The sequence below is a fragment of the Globicephala melas genome, chromosome X (assembly GCF_963455315.2).
Source record: "Globicephala melas chromosome X, mGloMel1.2, whole genome shotgun sequence".
NCBI classification, from domain to species: Eukaryota; Metazoa; Chordata; class Mammalia; order Artiodactyla; family Delphinidae; genus Globicephala; species Globicephala melas.
The window spans coordinates 2,786,870-2,812,780 of NC_083335.1; the positions used below are offsets into that span (position 1 = coordinate 2,786,870).

The following is a 25,911-nucleotide window of genomic DNA, read 5'->3' on the forward strand; positions in this document are numbered from 1 at the left end:
AACACATATATATGGAATCTAAAAAAAAAAAAAAGTTCTGAGGAACGTCGGCAGGACAGGAATAAAGACGCAGATGTAGAGAATGGATTTGAGGACACGAGGAGGGGGAAGTGTAAACTGGGACGAAGTGAGAGAGTGGCATATACATATATACACTACCAAATGTTAAAATGATAGGTAGTGGGAAGCAGCCGCATTGCACAGGGAGATCAGCTCGGTGCTTTGTGACCACCTGGAGGGGTGAGATAGGGAGGGTGGGAGGGAGATGCAAGAGGGAGGAAATATGGGGATATATGTATATGTACAGCTGATTCACTTTGTTATAAAGCAGAAACTAACACACCATTGTTAGTCTTTCATGACTCAACCAATGAGCGTTGACAAAGACCATAGATCATTACATTTGCTGTCTTTCATTACTTTTAAGAGTTCCATCAACTGGTGCTGATTCATAACATTGCAGTAATATACTAAACAACTTCACCACTGTACTTTTGATATAGAGTCTGCTTCAGAACACTGAGCAAAATAGTTTTAATATGTATCACGCTGGGAATGAAGTAATAAGAGAAACATCATGCCATAAATCCAGATGGTTTTTTTTTTTTTTTTTTTTGCGGTACGTGGGCCTCTCACTGTTGTGGCCTCTCCCGTTGCGGAGCACAGGCTCCGGACGCGCAGGCTCAGCGGCCATGGCTCACGGGCCCAGCCGCTCCGCGGCATGTGGGATCCTCCCGGACCGGGGCATGAACCCGCATACCCTGCATCGGCAGGCGGACTCTCAACCACTGCGCCACCAGGGAAGCCCAAAATGGGACCTTTTTGACAGGGCTTCTGTGAAGTTTATAGGAGTTCATATATATAAAAGCATATTGCATAGTTCAAGGCACTGTTTGTCTTAACATAATATGAATTTAATCATCTAATTTTGCCGAGCATTTATTCCAGGGACTCTTAAACTTTCAGGTACATCAGAATCATCTGGTCTGTTATAAAGATCATGTTTGTTGGTCTCACCCAACACTGATTCAGTAGTCTCTTGCAGTGCACAGGAATTTCCATTTTGCAAGAGATTCTACTATAAATAATTCTGGAACTACACATTGAGAAGCACTGTGTGTGATGAGATGCCCTCCATACCTTCCCTGTTATTCTCTCTAAATATATGTAAATCTAGGTGTATGGATACTGCATTCTGGTAATGCTATATCTATATTTGGCATAGGAATACAGCCTTTATGTAAGGGCAGAATATCATCGGTGAAGTCATTTACCAGGGAGAGAGAGACTTATGCTTCAGCCTAGAAAATAGAAAGCCAGATTTGAGTGGGAGGATTTTAATAGGTAGTCAACATAGGGGGATTCAATTTATCTCTTTGTTTCTCTCTGTCTCTCTTTCATTCTCCCTACTATGAATTGTATTAGCTTGTCCAGGGGGATCTTTGGGTAATAGGTTGGTGAAAATAAGATAACTCAGTAGCTATAAGGTAAAGAAAAAAAATCAAGGCAAGGTGCTGCAAGATTGTATCAGCTATTTAGAGCAAGACAGCAGATGGACTAGGTGGGGCCTGTATAAACTGAATCATGTCTCCTTTTTGTGTTTTGTACTATCTGTGTTTGCTTTTTTTCACTCCCTTAGAATTTAGAGAAATATTTTTTTCGTTGAAAAAATTTCAACCTGTCTCAGTTATGCTAAGAAGAAACCAAGTGAAAGGGTTTGTTGGGCCAAAGTGTTAAGTTGCATCCTTCAGGGAAAAGTGAAAGTCAGAGTGATATAGAGTTAGTGCTTTTGATCAGCTGTCCTCCTCCTCAACCTGAGATTCAATTTCTAGTGATAAACTTTTGTCTGTATGATATTACCGTAGAGGGTGCATCAGTCAACTTAATCCTACTACAAAGATGGCTGAAGCATCATCCATTCCACAACTATCCTCAGGGCCAGAGAAGTCATGGATGGCATAGTTTAAGACTGGTAATATGTTTAGGGAAGCCAGATTCTTCAGTAGCTTCGTGTAGAAAGCTTTGGATCCTAGCTCTAAGGCAGATCATCATCCATCTTAATGACTAATTTATAACAATTCTGGCATTATATGGGTTTGACCAAATTTATCTTGAATGTATATGTATTTTAGTCCCTCAAGTCTTTGCCAAGAGCATTGGTGTTTTGATATAGTATATACTTTGCTTAAAACTACTGAAAGATGTTTTTTAAAACAGACAAAAGAATACAAATGTTTTTAAATCTTTAAAGTTTAATGGTGAGCAAAACAGCAGTTATCTCATTGTAAGAATCTTATCAAGTAAGATGTAATATCCAGGTTTGAATACCTCAGATTATTGTGTTGTTCGTGGTGGAGGGTGTGCCTGGCTGGGTGTTAGGAAGTCAAACAATGGCACTCATCATTGATCCTTTCCTTATTATAGCCCAGTCCTCTTGAATCATTCACTCCCTCAGAGCATGCCTATCCATAACAGCACTGACTTGATTCCACCTCATATTGTATTCAGGTGACTACATTTCTACCTCCCTATTACACCTTGAACTCTTTGAGAAAAGACACCACAACCTTCAACCTGAATTGTCTCCTGGAATATGTTTTCAGAAAATGCTCAGTTGAAAAAATATAAGAAAAACAAACAAAGAAGCAGTTGTGTACAAAAATCAGCTGTAAAAACTAGTTATAAACCTAAAGATCACCTTCGTTTATAGCAAGTTGAGATGAGACTAGGCTCTAAACAGACCTGAGCATCTGGTCTCAGGAGGAGAGATGATCAGGCCCAACATTACACTTTCCACAGAGATGTTCTATTCATTTCCCTTAGAATAAATGATTCCCCAGGTGGCTTTCTTTATCCCCTTCCTCAGATAGAAGCTATACATATCTTACATGGCTGCAGAGAAACTAAATGCAGCCTGAGTTGCTTAGCAAAGGATTCAGAGATGCCTGTCAATGAAGGTGCGTTAGTCACAGGCAACACTGTGGTAACAGACTCCTCCCAGTCCTCATCCTAATGTCTACACAACTAACATGTATTTCTTTCTTCTAGTATCTTTCCAATGCTGGTTGGCATGGGGAGCTCTACTCCAGTCACTCAGGGACCCAGGCTGATGGCACATGACCTTCCACACGCATTGAGTTGGCCAGAACTAGTACCATGATGCTGCTCAATGAAGGGGGCTGGAAAATACATGGGAGAAAAAGGAATATTTGGTGGGCTTTACTGTCTTTGCCAAAGCAAGGCCAAAAGCATGTGGGAGGTTGAGTGGGTGGTGGTGAATTCTTGCGTTAGGGGAGGAGCCTGGGATGACTGAGGGCTGGTGGGTAGTGGCAGATAAAAACAGTTGGCAGAAAGAGAGTTTTATTTTGGATAATCTTGAATTCTATGCCAACAGAAGCAGCAGAACATCTTTTTGCCTTCTTTATGAAGTAAATTGGCCCAGTTAAAAAATTAGAATCCTAGAAGTTTACAGTTGGAAAATACCTTACTGGTTACCTAATCCAATCTCCTGTTTGATGCGCTAACCCTCTAGAAAATAACCCTGTTAAATTGCTGCCTAACCTCTACTTTAGCATATATTTAGCAAGTATTTAACATGTATTGGTAAGGAAACTATATAATGTATCATCCAAACTGGAATACTTTTGTGATTAAAAGTGGGCAGTATGAATAATTATGCTGGGACACAGGGTAGAACCTGGGACTTCTTTTCTGCACAAAATGGAATGTATGGCTACCATAGATGTTGCAGACTTATCTCTTAAGGTAATTCATTCCATATGGAATAATTCTTTAATTTTTTAAGGTAACATGTATATATAGTTAAATAGCACAACCAACCTCCAAACTTAGATAAATGCCTGGTTCTGGAGCAGCTGAGCAGCACTGGCAAACATTACAAAATCGGGTAATTTGGTGCCAGTAAAAATTCGTTTTTTCCTTCCATTCTCAGCTAAAACCTTAACACTCACTGTCATTATTTATTTTTGCCTTTTGGCTGGTAGAATTACAGGAGTTTTTCTTGTCCAAAAGTCATACAACAAACCATGAGGTGAGGCTAAGACCTAGACCCAGATTTTCTTGGAGAGACTTTCACAAAGCTTCTTTTTTTCCTACCAGCAGTGTCACATATATACATGTTTTAGAAAGCCAAATAGTAATATTGGACTTCTAAGGAAACAACAAGCTGTCCTCTAATTCCCTTCACTTCTGATTCTCTCCACCCCAACATAATCACTTTAAACTGCACACGTTTTGTCTGGTAGTTTCATATTTCTAAATAACAGTTATAAACTGTTATTTCTTTGCAATTTCTTTTGGTACTGCCTGTTTACTTTCTTTCTTTTCTTTTTTTTTTTTTTTTAAGGAGGCTCACTGTGCTTATGCTACAGGGAATAGATTTCAGAATGACCCTTCTAGGGAAAAGAGATCTGGACATGTGGTTTTCTTATAGTTGTATGATCTGGAAAAAGAAAAAAAAAACAACAAAGCAAGAAATTCAGCTCTGGTCTCTGTGGTCTAATGATAAAAGCTTATAGTAAGAATCTGGGAACCACGCTAAATACCAGAATTATTGATTTTGGGGAATTTGAGCTTTACAAAGAATTTGAGTTCTTACTAGTTCTGTGTCCCCTTCTGCTGAAGATGATGTTACTGCTGCACACCCCTTGAACAGATTTTTTTTTGAAATGTAAAGTACTCTTTTATTCAACTAGCTCTTTACTATCTTTTTTTTTAACATCTTTATTGGAGTATAATTGCTTTACAATGGTGTGTTAGTTTCTGCTTTACAACAAAATGAATCAGTTATATATATACATATGTTCCCATATCTCTTCCCTCTTGCGTCTCCCTCCCTCCCACCCTCCCTATCCCACCCCTCCAGGCGGTCACAAAGCACCGAGCTGATCTCCCTGTGCTATGCGGCTGCTTCCCACTAGCTATCTACCTTACGTTTGTTAGTGTATATATGTCCATGCCACTCTCTCGCTTTGTCACATCTCACCCTTCCCCCTCCCCATATCCTCAAGTCCATTCTCCAGTAGGTCTGTGTCTTTATTCCTGTCTTACCCCTAGGTTCTTCATGACATTTTTTCCCTTAAATTCCATATATATGTGTTAGCATACGGTATTTGTCTTCCTCTTTCTGACTTACTTCACTCTGTATGACAGACTCTAGGTCTATCCACCTCATTACAAGTAGCTCAATTTCGTTTCTTTTTATGGCTAATATTCCATTGTATATATGTGCCACATCTTCTTTATCCATTCATCTGTTGATGAACACTTAGGTTGCTTCCATGTCCTGGCTATTGTAAATAGAGCTGCAATGAAGATTTTGGTACATGACTCTTTCTGAATTTTGGTTTTCTCCGGGTATATGCCCAGTAGTGGGATTGCTAGGTCATATGGTAGTTCTATTTGTAGTTTTTTGAGGAACCTCCATACTGTTCTCCATAGTGGCTGAACCAATTCACATTCCCACCAGCAGTGCAAGAGTGTTCCCTTTTCTCCACACCCTCTCCAGCATTTACTGTTTCTAGATTTTTTGATGGCCATTCTGACTGGTGTGAGATGATATCTCATTGTAGTTTTGATTTGCATTTCTCTATTGATTAATGATGTTGAGCATTCTTTCATGTGCTTGTTGGCAGTCTGTATATCTTCTTTGGAGAAATGTCTATTTAGGTCTTCTGCCCATTTTTGGATTGGGTTCTTTGTTTTTTTGTTATTGAGCTGCATGAGCTGCTTGTAAATTTTGGAGATTAATCCTTTGTCAGTTGCTTCATTTGCAAATATTTTCTCCCATTCTGAGGGTTGTCTTTTGGTCTTGTTTATGGTTTCCTTTGCTGTGCAAAAGCTTTGAAGTTTCATTAGGTCCCATTTGTTTATTTTTGTTTTTATCTCCATTTCTCTAGGAGGTGGGTCAAAAAGGATCTTGCTGTGACTTATGTCATAGAGAGTTCTGCCTATGTTTTCCTCTAAGAGTTTGATAGTTTCTGGCCTTAGATTTAGGTCTTTAATCCATTTTGAGCTTATTTTTGTGTATGGTGTTAGGGAGTGATATAATCTCATACTTTTACATGTAGCTGTCCAGTTTTCCCAGCACCACTTATTGAAGAGGCTGTCCTTTCTCCACTGTACATTCCTGCCTCCTTTATCAAAGATTAGGTGACCATATGTGTGTGGGTTGTTCTCTGGGCTTTCTATCCTGTTCCATTGATCTATATTTCTGTTTTTGTGCCAGTACCATACTGTCTTGATTACTGTAGCTTTGTAGTATAGTCTGAAGTCAGGGAGCCTGATTCCTCCAGCTCCGTTTTTTGTTCTCAAGATTGCTTTGGCTACTCGGGGTCTTTTGTGTTTCCATACAAATTGTGAAATTTTTTGTTCTAGTTCTGTGAAAAATGCCAGTGGTAGTTTGATAGGGATTGCATTGAATCTGTAGATTGCTTTGGGTTGTAGAGTCATTTTCACAATGTTGATTCTTCCAATCCAAGAACATGGTATATCTCTCCATCTATTTATATCATCTTTAATTACTTTCATCAGTGTCTTATAGTTTTCTGCATACAGGTCTTTTGTCTCCTTAGGTAGGTTTATTCCTAGATATTTTATTCTTTTTGTTGCAATGGTAAATGGGAGTGTTTTCTTGATTTCACTTTCAGATGTTTCATCATTAGTGTATAGGAATGCCAGAGATTTCTGTGCATTAATTTTGTATCCTGCTACTTTACCAAATTCATTGATTAGCTCTAGTAGTTTTCTGGTAGCATCTTTAGGGTTCTCTATGTATAGTATCATGTCATCTGCAAATAGTGACAGCTTTACTTCTTCTTTTCTGATTTGGATTCCTTTTATTTCCTTTTCTTCTCTGATTGCTGTGGCTAAAACTTCCAAAACTATGTTGAATAAGAGTGGTGAGAGTGGGCAACCTTGTCTTGTTCCTGATCTTAGTGGAGATGCTTTCAGTTTTTCACCATTGAGGATGATGTTGGCTGTGGGTTTGTCATATATGGCCTTTATTATGTTGAGGAAAGTTCCATCTATGCCTACTTTCTGCAGGGTTTTTATCATAAATGGGTGTTGAATTTTGTCGAAAGCTTTCTCTGAATCTACTGAGATGATCATATGGTTTTTCTCCTTCAATTTGTTAATATGATGTATCACATTGATTGATGTGTGTACATTGAAGAATCCTTGCATTCCTTGAATAAACCCCACTTGCTCATGTTGTATGATCCTTTTAATGTGCTGTTGGATTCTGTTTGCTAGCATTTTGTTGAGGATTTTTGCATCTATGTTCATCAGTGATGTTGGCCTGTAGTTTTTTTTCTTTGTGACATCCTTGTCTGGTTTTGGTATCAGGGTGATGGTGGCCTCGTAGAATGAGTTTGGGAGTGTTCCTCCCTCTGCTATATTTTGGAAGCATTTGAGAAGGATAGGTGTTAGCTCTTCTCTAAATGTTTGATAGAATTCGCCTGTGAAGCCATCTGGTCCTGGGCTTTTGTTTGCTGGAAGATTTTTAATCACAGTTTCAATTTCAGTGCTTGTGATTTGTCTGTTCATATTTTCTATTTCTTCCTGATTCAGTCTTTGCAGGTTGTGCCTTTCTAAGAATTTGTCCATTTCTTCCAGGTTGTCCATTTTTTTGGCATAGAGTAGCTTGTAGTAATCTCTCATGATCCTTTGTATTTCTGCAGTGTCAGTTGTTACTTCTCCTTTTTCATTTCTAATTCTATTGATATGAGTCTTCTCCCTTTTTTTCTTGATGAGTCTGGCTAATGGTTTATCAATTTTGTTTATCTTCTCAAAGAACCAGCTTTTAGTTTTATTGATCTTTGCTATCGTTTCCTTCATTTCTTTTTCATTTATTTCTGATCTGATTTTTATGATTTCTTTCCTTCTGCTAACTTTGGGGTTTTTTTGTTCTTCTTTCTCTAATTGCTTTACATGCAAGGTTAGGTTGTTTATTGGAGATGTTTCCTGTTTCTTAAGGTAGGATTGTATTGCTATAAACTTCCCTCTTAGAACTGCTTTTGCTGCATCCCATAGGTTTTGGGTCGTTGTGTCTCCATTGTCATTTATTTCTAGGTATTTTTTCATATCATCTTTGATTTCTTCAGTTATCACTTCGTTATTAAGTAGTGTATTGTTTAGCCTCCATGTGTTTGTATTTTTTACAGATCTTTTACTGTAATTAATATCTAGTCTCATAGCATTGTGGTCGGAAAAGATACTTGATACAATTTCAATTTTCTTATAAATTTACCAAGGCTTGAGTTGTGACCCAAGATATGATCTATCCTGGAGAATGTTCCATGAGCACTAGAGAAAAATGTGTATTCTGTTGATTTTGGATTGAATGTCCTATAAATATCAATTAAGTCCATCTTGTTGAATGTATAATTTAAAGCTTGGGTTTCCTTATTTATTTTCATTTTGGATGACCTGTCCATTGCTGAAAGTGGGGTGTTAAAGTCCCCTACTATGAATGTGTTGCTGTCGATTTCCCCTTTTATGGCTGTTTGTATTTGCCTTCTGTATTGGGGTGCTCCTATGTTGGGTGCATAAATATTTACAATTGTTATATCTTCTTCTTGGATCGATCCCTTGATCATTATGTAGTGTCCTTCTTTGTCTCTTCTAATAGTCTTTATTTTAAAGTCTATTTTGTCTGATATGAGAATTGCTACTCCAGCTTTCTTTTGGTTTCCATTTGCATGAAGTTCCTTTTTCCATCCCCTTACTTTCAGTCTGTATGTGTCTCTAGGTCTGAAGTGGGTCTCTTGTAGACAGCAAATATATGCGTCTTGTTTTTGTATCCATTCAGCCAATCTGTGTCTTTTGGTGGGAGCATTTAGTCCATTTACATTTAAGGTAATTATCGATATGTATGTTCCCATTCCCATTTTCTTAATTGTTTTGGGTTCGTTATTGTAGGTCTTTTCCTTCTCTTGTGTTTCTTGCCTAGAGAAGTTCCTTTAGCAGTTGTTGTAGAGCTGGTTTTGTGGTGCTGATCTCTCTCAGCTTTTGCTTGTCTGTAAAGGTTTTAATTTCTCCATCAAATCTGAATGAGATCCTTGCTGGGTAGAGTTATCTTGGTTGCAGGTTTTTTTCTCCTTCATCACTTTCAATATGTCCTTCCACTCCCTTCTCGCTTGCAGAGTTTCTGCTGAGAGATCAGCTGTTAACCTTATGGGGATTCCCTTGTGTGTTATTTGTCTTTTTCCCTTGCTGCTTTTAATATGTTTTCATTGTATTTAATTTTTGACAGTTTGATTAATATGTGTTTTGCCGTATTTCTCCTTGGATTTATCCTCTATGGGACTCTCTGTGCTTCCTGGACTTGATTAACTATTTCCTTTCCCATATTAGGGAAGTTTTCAACTATAATCTCTTCAAATATTTTCTCAGTCCCTTTCTTTTTCTCTTCTTCTGGAACCCCTATAATTCGAATGTTGGTGCGTTTAATGTTGTCCCAGAGGTCTCTGAGACTGTCCTCAGTTCTTTTCATTTTTTTTCTTTATTCTGCTCTGCAGTAGTTATTTCCACTATTTTATCTTCCAGGTCACTTATCCGTTCTTCTGCCTCAGTAATTCTGCTATTGATCCCATCTAGAGTATTTTTCATTTCATTTATTGTGTTGTTGATCATTGTTTGTTTCATCTTTAATTCTTCTAGGTCCTTGTTAAACGTTTCTTGCATTTTGTCTATTCTATTTCCAAGATTTTGGATCATCTTTACTATCATTATTCTGAATTCTTTTTCAGGTAGACTGCCTATTTCCTCTTTATTTATTAGGTCTGGTGGGTTTTTATCTTGCTCCTTCATCTGCTATGTGTTTTTCTGTCTTCTCATTTTGCTTATCTTACCGTGTTTGGGGCCTCCTTTTTGCAGGCTGCAGGTTCGTAGTTCCCGTTGTTTTTGGTGTCTGTCCCCAATGGCTAAGATTGGTTCAGTGGGTTGTGTAGGCTTCCTGGTGGAGGAGACTAGTGCCTGTGTTCTGGTGGATGAGGCTGGATCTTGTCTTTCTGGTGGGCAGGTCCACGTCTGGTGGTGTGTGTTGGGGTGTCTGTAGACTTATTATGATTTTGGGCAGCCTCTCTGCGAATGGGTGGGGTTGTGATCCTGTCTTACTAGTTTTTTGGCATAGGATGTCCAGCACTGTAGCTTGCTCGTCGTTGAGTGAAGCTGGGTGCTAGTGTTGAGATGGAGATCTCTGGGAGATTTTCACCATTTGATATTATGTGCAGCTGGGAGGTCTCTTGTGGACCAATGTCCTGAAGTTGGCTCTCCCACCTCAGAGGCACAGCACTAACTCTTGGCTGCAGCACCAAGAGCCTTTCAGCCACACGGCTCAGAAGAAAAGGGAGAAGAAGTAGTAAGAAAGAATTAGTAGAAGTAGAAAGGAAGAAAGGAAGGAAGAAAGAAAGAAAGAAGGGAGGGAGGGAGGGAGGAAGGAAGGACGGAAGGAAGGAAGAAAAGAAAGAAAGAAGATAAAGTAAAATAAAATAAAGTAAGATAAAATATAAAAAATTATTAAAATAAAAAAATAATTATTAAGAGGAAAGAAAACACAAAAAATATAAAAACGGATGGATAGAACCCTGGGACAAATGGTGGAAGCAAAGCTATACAGACAAAATCTCTCACAGAAGCGTACACATACACACTCACAAAATGAGGAAAAGGTGAAAAAATCATAAATCTTGCTCTCAAAGTCCACCTGCTCAATTTGGGATGATTCGTTGTCTAAAGGAGGGAAGGAAGGAAAGAAAGAACGAAGATAAAGTTAAATAAAATAAAGTTATTAAAATAAAAAGTAATTATTAAGAAAAAAATTTTAAAAACAAACAAAAAAACAACAAAAAACGGACTGATAGAACCCTCGGACAAATGGTGGAAGCAAAGCTATACAGACAAAATCTCACCCAGAAGCATACACATACACACTCACAAAACGAGGAAAAGGGGAAAAAATCATAAATCTTGCTCTCAAAGTCCACCTCCTCAATTTGGGATGATTCGTTGTCTATTCAGGTATTCCACAGATGCAGGGTACATCAAGTTGATTGTGGAGATTTAATCCGCTGCTCCTGAGGCTGCTGGGAGAGATTTCCCTTTCTCTTCTTTGTTCTCACAGTTCCCAGGGGCTCAGCTTTGGATTGGCCCCGCCTCTGCATGTAGGTCGCCGGAGGGCGTCTGTTCTTCGCTCAGACAGGAAGGGGTTAAAGGAACCGCTGATTCGGGGGCTCTGGCTCACTCAGGCCGGGGGGAAGTGAGGATCACGGAGTGCAGGGCGAGCCTGCGGCGGCAGAGGCCGGCGTGACGTTGCACCAGCCTGAGGCGCGCCGTGTGTTCTCCCAGGGAAGTTGTCCCTGGATCCCGGGACCCTGGCAGTGGCAGGCTGCACAGGCTCCCCGGAAGGGGGGTGTGGATAGTGACCTGTGCTCGCACACAGGCTTCTTGGTGGTGGCAGCAGCAGCCTTAGCGTCTCATGCCCATCTCTGGGGTCTGCGCTGTTAGCCGCGGCCCACGCCCGTCTCTGGAGCTCCTTTAAGCAGCGTTCTTAATCCCCTCTCCTCATGCACCAGGAAACAAAGAGGGAAGGAAAAGTCTCTTGCCTCTTCGGCAGGTCCAGACTTTTCCCCGGACTCCCCCCCGGCTAGCCGTGGCGCACTAACCCCCTGCAGTCTGTGTTCACGCCGCCAACCTCAGTCCTCTCCCTGCGCTCCGACCGAAGCCCGAGCCTCAGCTCCTACTTTCTGTATGAACAATAATGACCACTTTCTCATAGACATTCCCATTGACCAGTGTGTGTGCACATGTACACACACACACACACACACACACACACACACACACACTTCTTCCTATTCTCTCAGTAGTTTGGTAACTTATTGTAACATGGTGTCAATTCTTCTCTTGTACAACCTGTTGCCTTACCTGGAGTTCATGGTACCTAGTTATTCGTCTGTTTACCTTTTTCTTGATCAATCATTAAGCATAAATATCTTTTAATTATGTTCAGAAATATTATATAATCTCTCAATTGCATTTTTTTTTTTGTTGAGGCCCTGGTTGCTCTCTAGGTCTGGTTGCTCTTTAGGTCTGCTACACAGCTGTAATCTTGGGAATATCCATTTTCAGGACAACTTTGGAATTCTCTTCTCTTCCATCTTGGGTTGGAGTTCCTGTTTCTTTGTTTGTTTGTTGTTTGGATCTCATTTTCTTTTCTTAAATTATGCTCTATTTTACTATAGCACCTATTCTAGCAGCTCCCTGAGAAAGAGTGTGTTGAAGGTAAATTTTTTTTAATTCTTGGATATCTGTAAAGACATTTATTTTACCATCAAAACTGGTTAGTACTTTGGCAGGGTACAGTTCTAAGCTGGAAATAATTATTTTCCAGAATTTTGAAGGAATATCCCCATATTTTCCAGCTTTCAGTATTGATCTGAAGTTTTTTTATTATTCAATATGTTGGAAATTAAGTGATCAAGTTACCTTACTTCTCTGTGTCTTAGTTTCCTAATGTATCAAAAATGGAGATAATAATAGTAACTACCAACAACACAAATAATGTGACTTTACATGCAGCATCTTATTGAACTCTAATTAAGATGCTTTATGTAAAGTGCTTAGAATGATGGCCTGGTGCATAGTAAGCACTATGTAAGTTTTACCTATTTTATTTCTTGAATTGTTCTACCTTATGGTAAGCTGAATAATGTCCCTCAAAAGATGCCCATGTCCTAATCCTGGGAATCTGTGAATATGTTACCTGACATGCCAAAAGAGACTTTGCAGATGTGATAGTTAAGAATCTTGAGGTGGGGAGATTTTCCTTGAATATCTGTGTGGGCACAGTGTAATCACACAGGTCCTTATGAGAGGGAAGCAGTAAGGTCAGAATCAGAGAAGGAGCTCTGATAATGGAAGCTGGAGAGAAAGAGAGAGAGAGAGAGCTTGAAGATATTATGCTGCTGCTTTGAAGATGGAGGAATGGGGCCATGAGACAAGGATTGAGGGCAGCCACTAGAAGCTGGAAAAAGCAAAGAATAGATTCTTGCTTAGAGCCTCCAGTAGGAGGGTAGACCTGCCAACCAATTTTAGACTTCTGACCTCTAGAATTGTAAGAAAAGAAATTTGTGTTACTTTAAGCCACTAGGTCCATAGTAATTTGTTAGAGCAGCAATAGGAAACTAATTCATTTCTGAATTACATATCTCATCAGAATTCCTTTGAAAACTGGGTAAACAGACCACGTATTCTTTCATTTTTTTTAAAATTTATTTTATTGTGGAGTATAGTTGATTTACATGTTGTGTTAGTTTCAGGTGTACAGCAAAGTGATTCAGTTATACATATACATATATCCATTCTTTTTCAGATTCTTTTCCCATATAGGTCATTACAGAATATTGAGTAGAGTTCCCTGTGCTATACAGTAGGCCCTTGTTGATTATCTGTTTTATATATAGTAGTGTGTGAATGTTAATCCCAGGTTCCTGATTTATGTCTTTCATTATTTTTATTACTGTTTATTAGAATCTTTTATTTGAGGGGAGGGGAGAGGAAACAGATTATTCTTCATTTGTTCATGTATTCTTTCAATAAGTATTTATTGGGAAATTTTTGTGTGTCAGGAGCTATTCTACTTTCTGGGGACAAACCAGGATAAAAAATCAGGCAAACGGTTTGCCTTCATGAAGATTATGGTGTGAAGATAGAAAATAAACAAATAGAGTTGGCCAGATGTGAAGTCCATTCTATTGAAGTTACATTTGAGCAGAGACCTGAAAGAAGGTAGGGAGCCATGAACTGGCAGAGAGTGTTGCAGGAAGAGGTGGGGCATACCTGATGTATTTGAGAATAATAAGGAGTGAAATGATGAAAAAGGAGAGTAGTAGAAGATAAAGTTTAAAAAGTTATTGAGGGTTTTTCAGGCCGTTATGAAGGCTTTGGCTTTTACTCTGAGTGAATTGGCAGGCTTTTGGATAATTTTGAATTGATGAGTAACATAGTATTATATATGTTTTAAAAGTTTCACTCTGGTTGCAGAGTGAAGAATAGGCAGTAGGGGATTCAAAAGTGGAAGCAGGAATCTGTGAGGCTGTTACAATAGGCCAGGCTAAAGATGATGGTGGCCAGAACTAGACTGGTAGCAGTGGAAACAGATGTGGTGAGATGTGGTCAGATTATGAATGTTCTTTGAAAGTAGAGTCAACAGGATTTACTGATGGATTGAAAGTAGGAGGTGAGAAAAAGAATGAAGTTAAGATAACTCTCAAGTTCTTTGTGGCATCCATAATGGGAAAGTTGTAGTTGCCATTTATTGAGATTATGAAGACTGTAGGAAGAACAGGTTTAGAAGTGAAAATCTGGATTTTGGTTTTGGATATATTAAGTTTGAGGTGCACTTTAGGGAAGATATCTGGTCTAGAAATGTAAATTCTGGAGTCATAAGCATATAAAACTATTTAAAATGAAGAGACTAGAGGAGATCTGTTAAGGAATGAGTACAGAGAGAAGAGAAAAGATTTAAGCACCAAGCCCTAGGACTTTCCAACATTGGAGACAGAGAGGCTAAGAGTGGCTAGCAAAGGAGATTAATAATGAGCATCCAGAGCATAGGAGAAAAATAAAGAGGGGAGGGTATGGTATCCTAGAATCAAATATAACAAATGTTTCAAGAAGGAGTGAGTGGTCACATATCAAATATAGCTTAAAAGTCATGTTAATTGTTTATAGGATTTGGATTTGGCAAAGAATTTGGCAAAGGTGGTATAAAGGGGTATGCTCTATAAAAGCATCAGTGGAGTGGTGGTAAATTGTAGTGGATTCAAGAGAGAACAGAGGGTGAAAAATCTGGGGTAGTAAGTTCAGACAACTCTTTTGAGGAGTTTTATACTCTAAAGGGGAACAAAGAAATGGGGTTGTAGCTGAGAAGAGATGTGGGGTTAAGAGAAAGGTTTTTACAGATGATATATATTACAGAGTAGTCATGAGGATGATCCAGCAAAGAGGGAGAAGTGATGATGTGCAAGAGAGGGGGTAGAATTTTTTCAGTGCTATCCTTGAAGGGACATAGACGGCAACCAGGGCACAAGTGGAGGGGTAGGAGCAGGGATAGTTTATCCACAGTAGTGGGAAAAAGGCATAATATATAGGCATAATGTTGGTGGGTGAGTAGATGTGGTAAGCTTGTTAGATGTTTTCTTCTGATAGCCTGTCTTTTCTCAGTGACATAGGAAGAAAGGTCATCATTTGAGAGGGAGGTTGGGAAGGAGGTGTTGGTGGTTTCAGTAAAGATGAAGTGAGAAATAGTCTTCTAGGAGAGTGGGAAAATGTATGGAAAAGAAATGTGGTAGGATTGTTGAGTATCACCAAGGATCTACTTGACTTTAGACAGACCAACTTGATTATGAATGTTTTTGTCCAACCACAATCATAGTATTTGTAAAAGTATAAAATATACAGCAATCTGAATCTTGCACACAAAATGTTGAGCAAAAGGACCTCAGCTTTGGAGACAGACAGGCCTAGGTATGAACCACATATCCAAAAATACTTTTTTGATCTTGAGCAAATTATTTAACCTCTCTATGCTTCAGTTTAGTCATTTGTAAAATGTGGATAAATAATAATCACAGAATATGTTTTCATAAGGATTATGAGATAATACATGTGAAGTAATTAAAGCAATGCCTGACACATAAAAAGCCCCACAATAATAGTTTCACTATTATTTCTGTTTTCATTACTATTGTGACTAAGAAAATTGTGGTTGGGGGAAGTTATTGATTTTTTTTCGATTTGACACCAGAAGTAAAGACAACAAAGGCAAAAATAAACAAGTGTGACTGCATCAAATTAAAAAGCTCCTGTCCTGCAAAGGAAACCATCAACAAAACAAAAAATCAACATATGGAATGGGAGAATATGTTTGCCAACCACACATCTTATATGGAGTTAACATCCAAAATATGTATTAAACTTGTACAACTCAATAGCAAGAAACCAAATAATCCAATTTAAAAATGGGCAAAGGACCCGATAAATATTTTTCCACACAAGACATACAAATGGCCAATAGGTACACGAAAAGCTATTTTTGCCCTTTTTCAATTCTGAATGAATTTTAGAATCAATCTATATAGTTACATCAAAATAAAACAAAATACCAAAAATAAAGTTTGGATTTTGATTAGTATTGCATTGAATCTATCAGTTTTGAGAAAATGGACATCATTACAATATTGAATCCTTTAATTCATGAATACGGTATATACTTGAATTTACTTAAGTCTTATTTAATGTCTGAGTCTTTTACATTTTTTGTAATGGTCTACAACATCTTCTGTTGGGTTTATTTATAGATACTTGATTTGAGACAATGTATGGAATATAATGTACATATAGTTATGTAACTATCTAAGGTGACCAACTTGCCCCAGTTTTCCTAGGACTCTCACCATTTTCCTGGGACTGTTCCACTTTTAGCATTGAAAGTTCTACATTCCACAAACTCCCTTAGTCCAAGGAAATTGCAGGTAAGCTTCAACCACATAGAGAAACATTACAAGTACTCCAAAATCCCACCATGTGCTCCCAACCACCAGCTAATCACTTTACATGAGTAGCCACTGTTCTGATTTTTTAATAGCATTACCTGTTTTTAAAGTTTATTTAAATGGAAGCTTATAGTATGTTCTTTATTGTATCTGTGTTCCTACACTCAACATTATGTTTGTGATATTCATTCATGTTTTTAGGGTTGTAGATCAATGGTTCTTGAACTTTAGCATGCATCAGAATTACCAGGGGGCTTAGTTAAAACATGCATTGCTGGGTCACAGCCCCAGAGTTTGATTCAATATATCTGGGATGGTTCGCAGGAGTTTGCATTTCTAACAAGTTGTTGCTGCTGCTGCTGCTGGTCCAGAGATCACCGCTGTAAATTATTCACTCTCATTGATTTATAGCAGGGGTCAGCAAACTTTTTCTTAAAGGACCAGGTAGCAAATAGCTTAATACTTGTGGGCCAAGAGGCAAAATTGATAATATTATGTAGGTAATTATATAAGTATTTAAAATGTAATCATTTTAAAATGTAACATTCTTAGGTCAGAGGCTATAACAACAGTGGGATGGCCAAATTTGTCCTGTGGGCCACAATTTGTTGACTGCTGATCTATAGTATATCATTATGTCACTAAATTACAATTTGTTTATCCTTGAAACTGTTGATAGGGATTTGGGTAGCATCCAAATTGTTTGGCTCTTACATATAATACTTCTGTGAGAATTCTTGAATATGTCTTTTGGTGAAGATATAGATGCATTTCTGTTGAGTATATACTCTAGAATAGAATTGCTGTGTAATATGGGTATGGATATCTTAAACTTTTAGAAGAAATTGCCAAAGAGTTTTCCAAACTATTTGTATTAATTTATGTTCCCACCAGCAGTATGTGAGAATTATTGTTGCTCCACATCAGTGGTGTTCTGGAGGCAGGCCATACTGTCTTTCAAGAGCCAATTGTGAGTGTCTCTTCCCAACTGTGTTCAGTGACCTCAGGATGGTTGATTGAAATTGGCTGTGGTTGTAGTATGTACACTGTTAAGAGTAGAAACTACAAAAATCATGGCTTCTATTTATTTTTTTAGAAACCCAGTTGTTAAACATTTACCAGCATACCATTGTTACACATTTTTGCCAATGTTGGGTATTTTATAATTTTCATTTACATTTTAACCATTCAAGTGGGAATGTAGTGGTATCTCTTTATCTTTTAATTTGCTTATTTGCTTCTCTCTGATGAGAATGAATTTGAACACCTTTTCAAATATATTGTATATTTGAATATGCTTTTTTGGTGGAGTTCTGTTCAAGTCATTTGCCTATTTTTTCTAGATGGGTTGTCTTTTTCTTATTGTTTTGTAGGAGTCCTTTGTATTTTCTTGATATAAGTTGCTTGCCAGATATGTGTATTTCAAATGTCATCTCCCATCCTGTGGATTGCTTTTTCATTTTTTATTCGTGTGTTTTGATGAACAGATCTTAATTTTAATGTGGCCAAAGTTGTCAATTTTTTTCTTTCATCATTAGTGCTTTTTCTGTTCTGTTTAAAACATATTTTCCTATACCAAAGTCACAAGCAGATTTTTCGTTAGTGGTATTTTTCTATAAAAGATTGTTATATATATATATATCGGGCTTCCCTGGTGGTGCAGTGGTTGAGAGTGCGCCTGCCGATGCAGGGGACACGGGTTCGTGCCCCGGTCCGGGAAGATCCCACATGCCGCGGAGCGGCTGGGCCCGTGAGCCATGGCCGCTGAGCATGCGCGTCCGGAGCCTGTGCTCCGCAACGGGAGAGGCCACAGCAGTGAGAGGCCAGCGTACTGCAAAAACAAACAAACAAACAAAAGATTGTTTTATATATATATATACATATATATGCATATATATATACATATATATGCATATATATATATACACATACATACACACACACAATGGAATACTACTCATTCATACAAAAAGAATGAAATCCTGTCAGTTGCAACAACATGGATGGACCTTGGAGGTATTATGCTAAGTGAAATAAGTGAGATGGAGAAAGACAAGCACTGTATTATTTCACTCATATGTGGAATACAAAAAACAAGACAAATGAACAAACAAAATAAAACAAAACAAACATATGGAGTTAACATCATAGATACAGAGAACAGATCAGCGGTTACCAGAGTGGAAGGGGGTTGGGGGGGTGGGTGAAACGGGTGAAGGGGGTCAACTATACTAGGGATGGATGGCAACTAGCTTTGCTGTGGTAATCACTCTGTAGTGTATACAGATATCAAACTATATTGCTGTACACCTGAAACTTATATAATATAAAATATTTATTGTTTTATTTTTAGCATAAAACTGCAATTCATTTGCAATTCATATGGTATGTTTGGGATATAATGGCAGTTGAAAGACTATACTTTCACCTCTGCACTGCAATATCACCTTAATAAAAATATCATGTGATACTATATGCCTGAACACTTTACTTTTTTACATTATACCCATGGTCATTCCAAATAGTATATCCTTGCACCAATATCACAGTGTCTTACTAACCATAGCGTGATACATAGTAGTGTAAGTCCTCCAGATTTGTTCTTTTTCTTCATGATTGCTTTTGGCTATTTTAGCCCTTTGCATTAATATATGAATTTAGAATCAACTTGTCAATTTCTGCAAAAATCTCTGCTGGTATCTTAATTGGGTCATGAGGTAGATGAAAGATGCCCACAAATTGTTTGACACCTCTCATAGAGGACTACAATGTCATCATCTTTGATTAATCCCCTTTATAATTTTGAAATATCTCTCTTTATCTCTAGTACTGCTGCTTACTTTTTCTGATATTAATATAATAATACAAGGTGTTTTTGTCAATTATTTCATGGTATATCATTTTTGTCCTTTTATATTCAATTTTTTGACATCTTAACATTTAAAGTTCACCTCTTGTAACTTGCATATATTCGGGCTTTCTAAAATCCAATCTGACAATCTTAGTGTTTTACTTGGGAATATTTGGTTTATTTATAGTTAATTGCTCACATAATCTGATTTAGAGTATATTTACCACCTATTGATACATTTTCTATTTGAGTCTTTTTTTACATTCCTTTTTTTCTTCATTCTTGCCTCCTTTTAGATTAATCAACATTTTAATTTTGTATATTTCCCTCTAATAACTTCAGTTATACTGTCTTCTCAGTTATATCTTCTTCTTTTAGTAATTACCTTAGAAAGTATAGCAGCAATCTCTGACTTATCACCATTTAATAGAAATTATTTGTACCACTTCTCTGATGCTGCTAGAACCTTTAAACTCCATTCATCCGTTTCTCAGCTTTTGCATTATTTCTGTCAAGCACTTTAGCTTTACATATAAACTCTATAAAATATTACAGTTATTGTAAATATGCACTTATATTTACCATGTTTCTGTCTGGGATCATTTTCCTTTTTCCTGAATAATTGTCTTTGCTTTTTTTCTTTCAGTGTTGGTCTGCTGGTGAGGAATTCTTTCAGTCTTTGTTTATCTGAAACACTCTTTATGTCACCCACATTGTTGAAGAATATTTTCTTTGGATATATAATTCTATGTTGGTAGTTCTGTGTGTTTATTTTTACTTTAGCACTTAAAAAGTGTCACAACATTGGCTTCTGACTTGTGTTGTTTCTTTTGAGAAGTCTGCCTTCATTTCAATATTGTTCCCTGGAATGTAGTGTCTTTTATTCTTCTGGCTGCTTAAAGATTTTTCTCTGCATCTTTGGTTTTTAACACCTTGACTATGATGTGCCTAGGTGTGGATTTCTTTTTGTTTATCCTGCTTATCCTGTTCACTAACGTTCTTGATTCTGTGGGTTTATGTCTTTCCTTAGTTTTGTAAACTTTTTGGATGTTGTCTGAATGTTGCTTCTACCCCATTCTTTCTCTTCTCCCATTACATGTATGTTATATATTGACTGTGTCCTACATCTCTTATTCTCTGTATTGTTTTTTTTCCAATTCATTTTTGTGCTTCAGTTTTAGTATTTTTGTTAATTTAGTTTCAAGTTATATAATCCTGTTCTTTTGCATCCATCATCCTGTTAAACCCATGCATTGAATTCTTAGTTTTTCCCTTCTAGGATATCCAATTGATTCTTATTTTAATTAGTTAAAATTCTCTATAGAATTTCTTGACTTTTTTCATATCTTTTCCTCTATTTCTTTTAAAATGTTAATCACAGCTAATTTTAAACTAATTTCCTGATGATTTCAATATCCAGATCATCTGTCTCTCTGCATCTCTTTTTTAATATTTTCTCTTGAGGTAATATGCCATATCACCTTAACTCTTTGCATATCTAGTGTTTTTTATTTTATTATTTATAATACACTCTATTATTTTAGAACAGTTCTAGGTTCACAGTAATATTGAGTAGTTCTAGGTTCACAGTAATATTGAGTAGAGGAGGTAAGGAGATTTCCCATATGCACTCTACACCCAGTCTTGCATAGCCTCTCCTATTATCAACATCCCCCACCAGAGTGGTGTATTTATTACAATTGATGAGCCTATATGAACATATCATCATCATCCAAAGTCCATAGTTTACATTAGGGTTCATTCTTGGTGTAGTATATTCTATGGACAAATCTATAATACGGTAAGTTCCCTACATATGAGCAAGTTCAATTCCGAGAGCATGTTCATAAGACCAATTTGTTCATAAGTCTTAGATACCCAACTAAAACAGTTGGCTATATTGTACAGTAATGTAATAGGTTTATAATACTTTTCATACAAATAACATATAAAAAACTAACAAACACAAAAAATAAAGAAAACATTTAAAATCTTACAGAACAGTACATTGAAAAGTACAGTAGTACTGTACAACAGCTAGCATCCAGGGGCTGGCATCGAGTGAACCGTCAAGAAGAGGCCGCATGGGTGGCCTCTCACCAGGACGATGGGCGCTGGCAATGCCTGCACCCCCCAAGACAACTGATCCCCCTGTGGCTCACATGCCCAGGGCCCGGCCCTGCCCTATGGCGGGCACAGGACAGTCCCACAGCAGGGCGCACGCCACCGAGCCGGGGACGTGAGTCCCGAGGAACAACGGGGTGGCCCAGCAGAACACAAGCCCTGGGGGGCCTCCCGCAGACCTCCTGCAGCCCCGGTCAAGGTCTTCCTTCCCAAGGTCCCGGGTGGGAGCCCAGGTCCTGGGGTGGGTGCTGGCTGTGACCTCGTCCATCCCATCCTCCCCGCCGGCTCCTGAGACTGGGCTTCGGGTCTCCGTGCCGGGGCCGGGGTGGGGCGGACTGCTCAGAGGAGAACACACGCACATTTCCACAACAACAAGCAGCGCTGGGCCTGAATCTATGCCCAGAAAGCACACGTTGAGCTCATGACACCGGCCCACAGAGACCAGAGCCTTGGCTGGCACGTGGTGCACCTCAGGGCTCTGCGGGGAGACGATGGCTAGGGTGTGTGTGTTGCGGGGAGGGGAGCGGGGGTTGGGGTGTTCCTTGACACCTGGGTTCCTCTGGGGCCTACAGGGACACATTTGGGCTTGCCAGTACAGGGAGCAACCTGCCCCAGGGGATGATGAATAGGGGTCCCGTCTCAGGAGGGAGGCCCAGGCACCTTGAGTGGCCCCTAATATGGGGCCAGTAGGCTGCCAGGCCTGGCCTCCCCCTGCCTCCAAGCCTGGGGGCCCCGGGACCTGCTGAGCCTACTGGCCCGAGGTGGACACCGGGGGGCTCATCTCTGCAGCCCTGTCCTCATTTCCCGGCTCTTTTGGGGTGGGCTTGAGCCCCTCCTCGGGGGTCTCCTCAGCCTCCTGGCCGCCTGCCTGGGCGAGGCCCTCTGGCTCCCAGCCAGGACCTCCTGGGGCCACCGGGGAAGCACTGCCCATCCGGCCAGGCATGGGGACTCCGGGGGCATCTGAGGGTCCTGCCTGACCTAGGCCCGCAGGGGCGGCAGCACTTCCATCTTCCTGAGTGGCCGTGGACGCGTTGCTGGTCTCCCCAGGGCCAGGGGCTGCCCTGGCGGCACCATGGTCTTCAGGGGCTGCCCTGGTGGCACCATGGTCTTCAGGGGCCGCCTCGCCAGCCTTGGCAGTGCCGGCAACTGCCGCACTGGCCTCCTCACGTGCCGGGTGGTCCTCGGCGCTCCCTTCCTTGGAACGGGCGGCCTGCGCGGTGATATCTTCACCGGCCGGGGAGGCCTTGGTGCCATGTGCAGTGGTGCCTGCGGTGATGGCCTCATGGGCCGGGGCGGCCTGGGCGGCTGCTGCCAGGACTGCAACGTCCACACGGGCCTCTTCCTGCCCTGGGAAGTGCTCCCTGCTAGCCGGGTCGGCGTCCCAGGCCTCGGTCTTCTGGATGAGCCGCAGCATCCCCGCAAAGCCGGGAGGCCTCCTCATCAGCCGCCTCCTCCTCAGCGTGTCCCGGAGCGTGTCGTTCAGCCGGGCCCGCATCAGCACCTGCCGGGCGCGTGCCTGGTCCGCCATGGCCGGGTGGATGGCCCCCTTCTCCAGGGCCGACTGCAGCAGGCCTTCCAGGCGCATCACGTACGCAGAGAGAGTCTCCTGGGGCCGCTGGGCACAGGTCACGAACTTCAGCCGAGCACTCCCCCGGGGGTCCTTGTTCCCAAACACCTGCACCAGCGCGGCCAGGCAGTCCTGGGCAGCCAGCTCGGGATCTTCCACCAGGAGGCCGCGCAGGAGGTCCAACGCGGGGCCGCGCAAGCTCTCCACCAGCCTCCTCCTCCTCTCCCTCTCAGACACGTGGCGCCACAGGTGCAGCGTGTGGCTGGCCTGCTCCAGCCAGCTCTCAGAGGACCCTTCCCCGTGGCCCGGCTCTTCCATCCCAGAGAAGGTTCCCAGCTCCTGGTAGCCCATGCTGTCCAGCACGGGCTGCGAGGCCTGCCTCCACTGCTGGGTCCCGGGCCCTGCCTCACCCATGGCGCCTGCCGCTGTCACAACTGCTTCCTCAGGCTCAGCCATTGCCCCGCCCGTGGGTCCTGCCATACTCAGAAGTCCTGCCACGCCTGCAACATTTCTGTAACCTGCAGCTCCTTCCTCATCTGACTCAGCTCCTGCTTCACCTTCAGCTCCTGCTTCACCCTCAGCTCCTGCTTCACCCTCAGCTCCTTCCGGACCTGCAGCTCCTTCCTCACCTGCAGCTCCCTCCTCACCTGCAGCTCCCTCCTCACCTTCAGCTCCCTCCTCACCTTCAGCTCCCTCCTCACCTTCAGCTCCTGCCTCACCTGCAGCTCCCTCCTCACCTGCAGCTCCTTCCTCATCTGACTCAGCTCCTGCTTGACCCTCAGCTCCTGCTTGACCCTCAGCTCCTTCCGGACCTGCAGCTCCTTCCTCACCTTCAGCTCCCTCCTCACCTTCAGCTCCCTCCTCACCTTCAGCTCCCTCCTCACCTGCAGCTCCTTCCTCATCTGACACTCCTGCTTCACCTTCAGCTCCTGCTTGACCCTCAGATCTTTCCCCACGTGCAGCTCCTGCCTCACCTGAGGCTCCCTCCTCACCTGCAGCTCCTTCCGCACCTGCATCTCCTGCCTCACCTTCAGCTCCCTCCTCACCTGCAGCTCCTTCCTCACCTGCATCTCCTGCCTCACCTTCAGCTCCCTCCTCACCTGAAGCTCCCTCCTCACCTGCACCTCCCTCACCTTCAGCTCCCTCCTCACCTTCAGCTCCCTCCTCACCTGCAGCTCCCTTCTCACCTGCACCTCCCTCCTCACCTTCATCTCCCTCCTCACCTGCAGCTCCCTTCTCACCTGCACCTCCCTCCTCACCTGCAGCTCCCTCCTCACCTGCAGCTCCCTCTTCACCTTCAGCTCCCTCCTCACCTGCAGCTCCCTTCTCACCTGCACCTCCCTCCTCACCTGAAGCTCCCTCCTCACCTGAAGCTCCTGCCTCACCTTCAGCTCCCTCCTCACCTGCAGCTCCCTCCTCACCTTCAGCTCCCTCGTCACCTAAGGCTTCCTCCTCACCTGTGTCTCCCTCCATACCTGCGACTCCCGCCTCCCCTGCAGCCTCCTCCTCCCCTGCAGTTCCTGAGTGACCTGCAGTTCCTGCCTCACCCGCCCTGCCAACCACTGCTTGTCCCTGGGGCTGCGCAGGGCAACTGGGTCTATCCTGTGAATCAGCATCAGGGGCCTGGGGCAGGCAGACCACAGTCCAGGGCCCTCCCTTGCCTGGTATTTGGCGGGGGAGCAAGCTTCGATTTAAACACTCAGCAAACTCGACCAGGGCAACACTCGACCCCAGCTCCTTTCTGTAGACCTTGCCCAGCACTCGGTACCTGCCCAGGGAACGCAGGGCAGCCTGCACAGCCTCCTGGAATTCCTGGTCTTTGCAGTCATCTGGGATTCCCAGGATGAGCAGAGATCGCTGAGCGTTCACGCCCATCGACCTGCACCAGTCCCGCAATACCGCCAGAGCCATCGCCATCTTTGAGGACCTGAGGGTGGGGGGAAGCGATCAAACAGGTGTGCACAGGCTGTTGAAGTGTGGGAATCGGCCTGTGGGTGCAAAGAGGAGAGAATCATGTTTGTGCCACACAGCCCACCCTAGTGCCCCTCACAGCAGCAGCCTGGGGCACCTCCCTGCCCTGTTTGGTTTGTTTGACTTTAGGAAACTTTTTTTATAAATTACATTTATTTACAAGATAGAAGGCTAGGGACTTCCCTGGTGGCGCAGTGGTTAAGAATCCACCTGCCAGTGCAGGGGACACAGGTTCGATCCCTGGTCCGGGGAGATCCCACAAGCCGCGGAGCAACTAACCCCACGCGCCACAACCACTGACCCAGCGCTCTAGAGCCCACGAGCCACAACTACTGAGTCCACGTGACACAACCTCTGAAGCCCACATGCCTGGAGCCCGTGCTCTGCAACAAGAGAAGCCACCGTAATGAGAGGCCTGCGCACCGCAACGAAGAGTAGCCCCCGCTCGCTGCACCTAGAGAAAGCCCGCGCGCAGCAACAAAGACCCAACGCAGCCCAAAGTAAAAATAAAATTTAAAAATAATAACAAAAGAGCACTTGTTGCGTACGACTCAAGAAACAATAATAAAATAAAATAAAATAATTTTTTTTAAAAAAGACAGATAGAAGGCTCGTCACCTTTTCTACATTTCTGGCCTCAGTTTTAGGAAGCTGCCTTTTTCCCAAGGAATTTTTCAAGTCTTCCAATTTGTTAGCATAAACATTTCCTTAATATCCCATAATATTCCCCTATATCCTCTTTGTTAATGTACATCTGATCCGTAACGTTGGCCCTCTTTCATTCCTCATATTGGGGATCAGCGTTCTTTCTATGTTTC

At 41.6% G+C, this 25,911-nt stretch overlaps 2 protein-coding genes across 5 annotated transcripts in view; one reads left to right on the forward strand and one right to left on the reverse strand.

Moving 5' to 3' along the window:
• Positions 1–25,911, forward strand: part of GABRA3 (gamma-aminobutyric acid type A receptor subunit alpha3) — a 313,354-nt gene that overhangs the window by 15,804 nt on the left and 271,639 nt on the right. The window lies entirely within an intron of this gene.
• On the reverse strand, positions 22,304–25,039 carry LOC115847288 (paraneoplastic antigen Ma6E-like). Its single transcript, XM_060292116.1, has 3 exons — positions 24,364–25,039; positions 23,860–23,970; positions 22,304–23,823 (listed from the first exon to the last, which is right to left on the reverse strand). Exons 1-3 carry the CDS (start codon positions 25,037–25,039, stop codon positions 22,304–22,306), a joined length of 2,307 nt encoding a protein of 768 aa, XP_060148099.1.

Excerpts from the sequence above, each read along its gene's own strand:
- LOC115847288 (XM_060292116.1), bottom strand. The coding sequence starts at position 25,039 with ATGGCGATGGCTCTGGCGGTATTGCGGGACTGGTGCAGGTCGATGGGC. Across the intron at positions 23,971-24,363 it reads AGGTGAGGAGGGAGGTGCAG|GTGAGGAGGGAGCTGAAGGT; the intron begins GTGAGAAGGGAG and ends AGGGAGCTGAAG. Across the intron at positions 23,824-23,859 it reads AGATGAGGAAGGAGCTGCAG|GTGAGGAGGGAGCTGAAGGT; the intron begins GTGAGGAGGGAG and ends CAGGAGCTGAAG.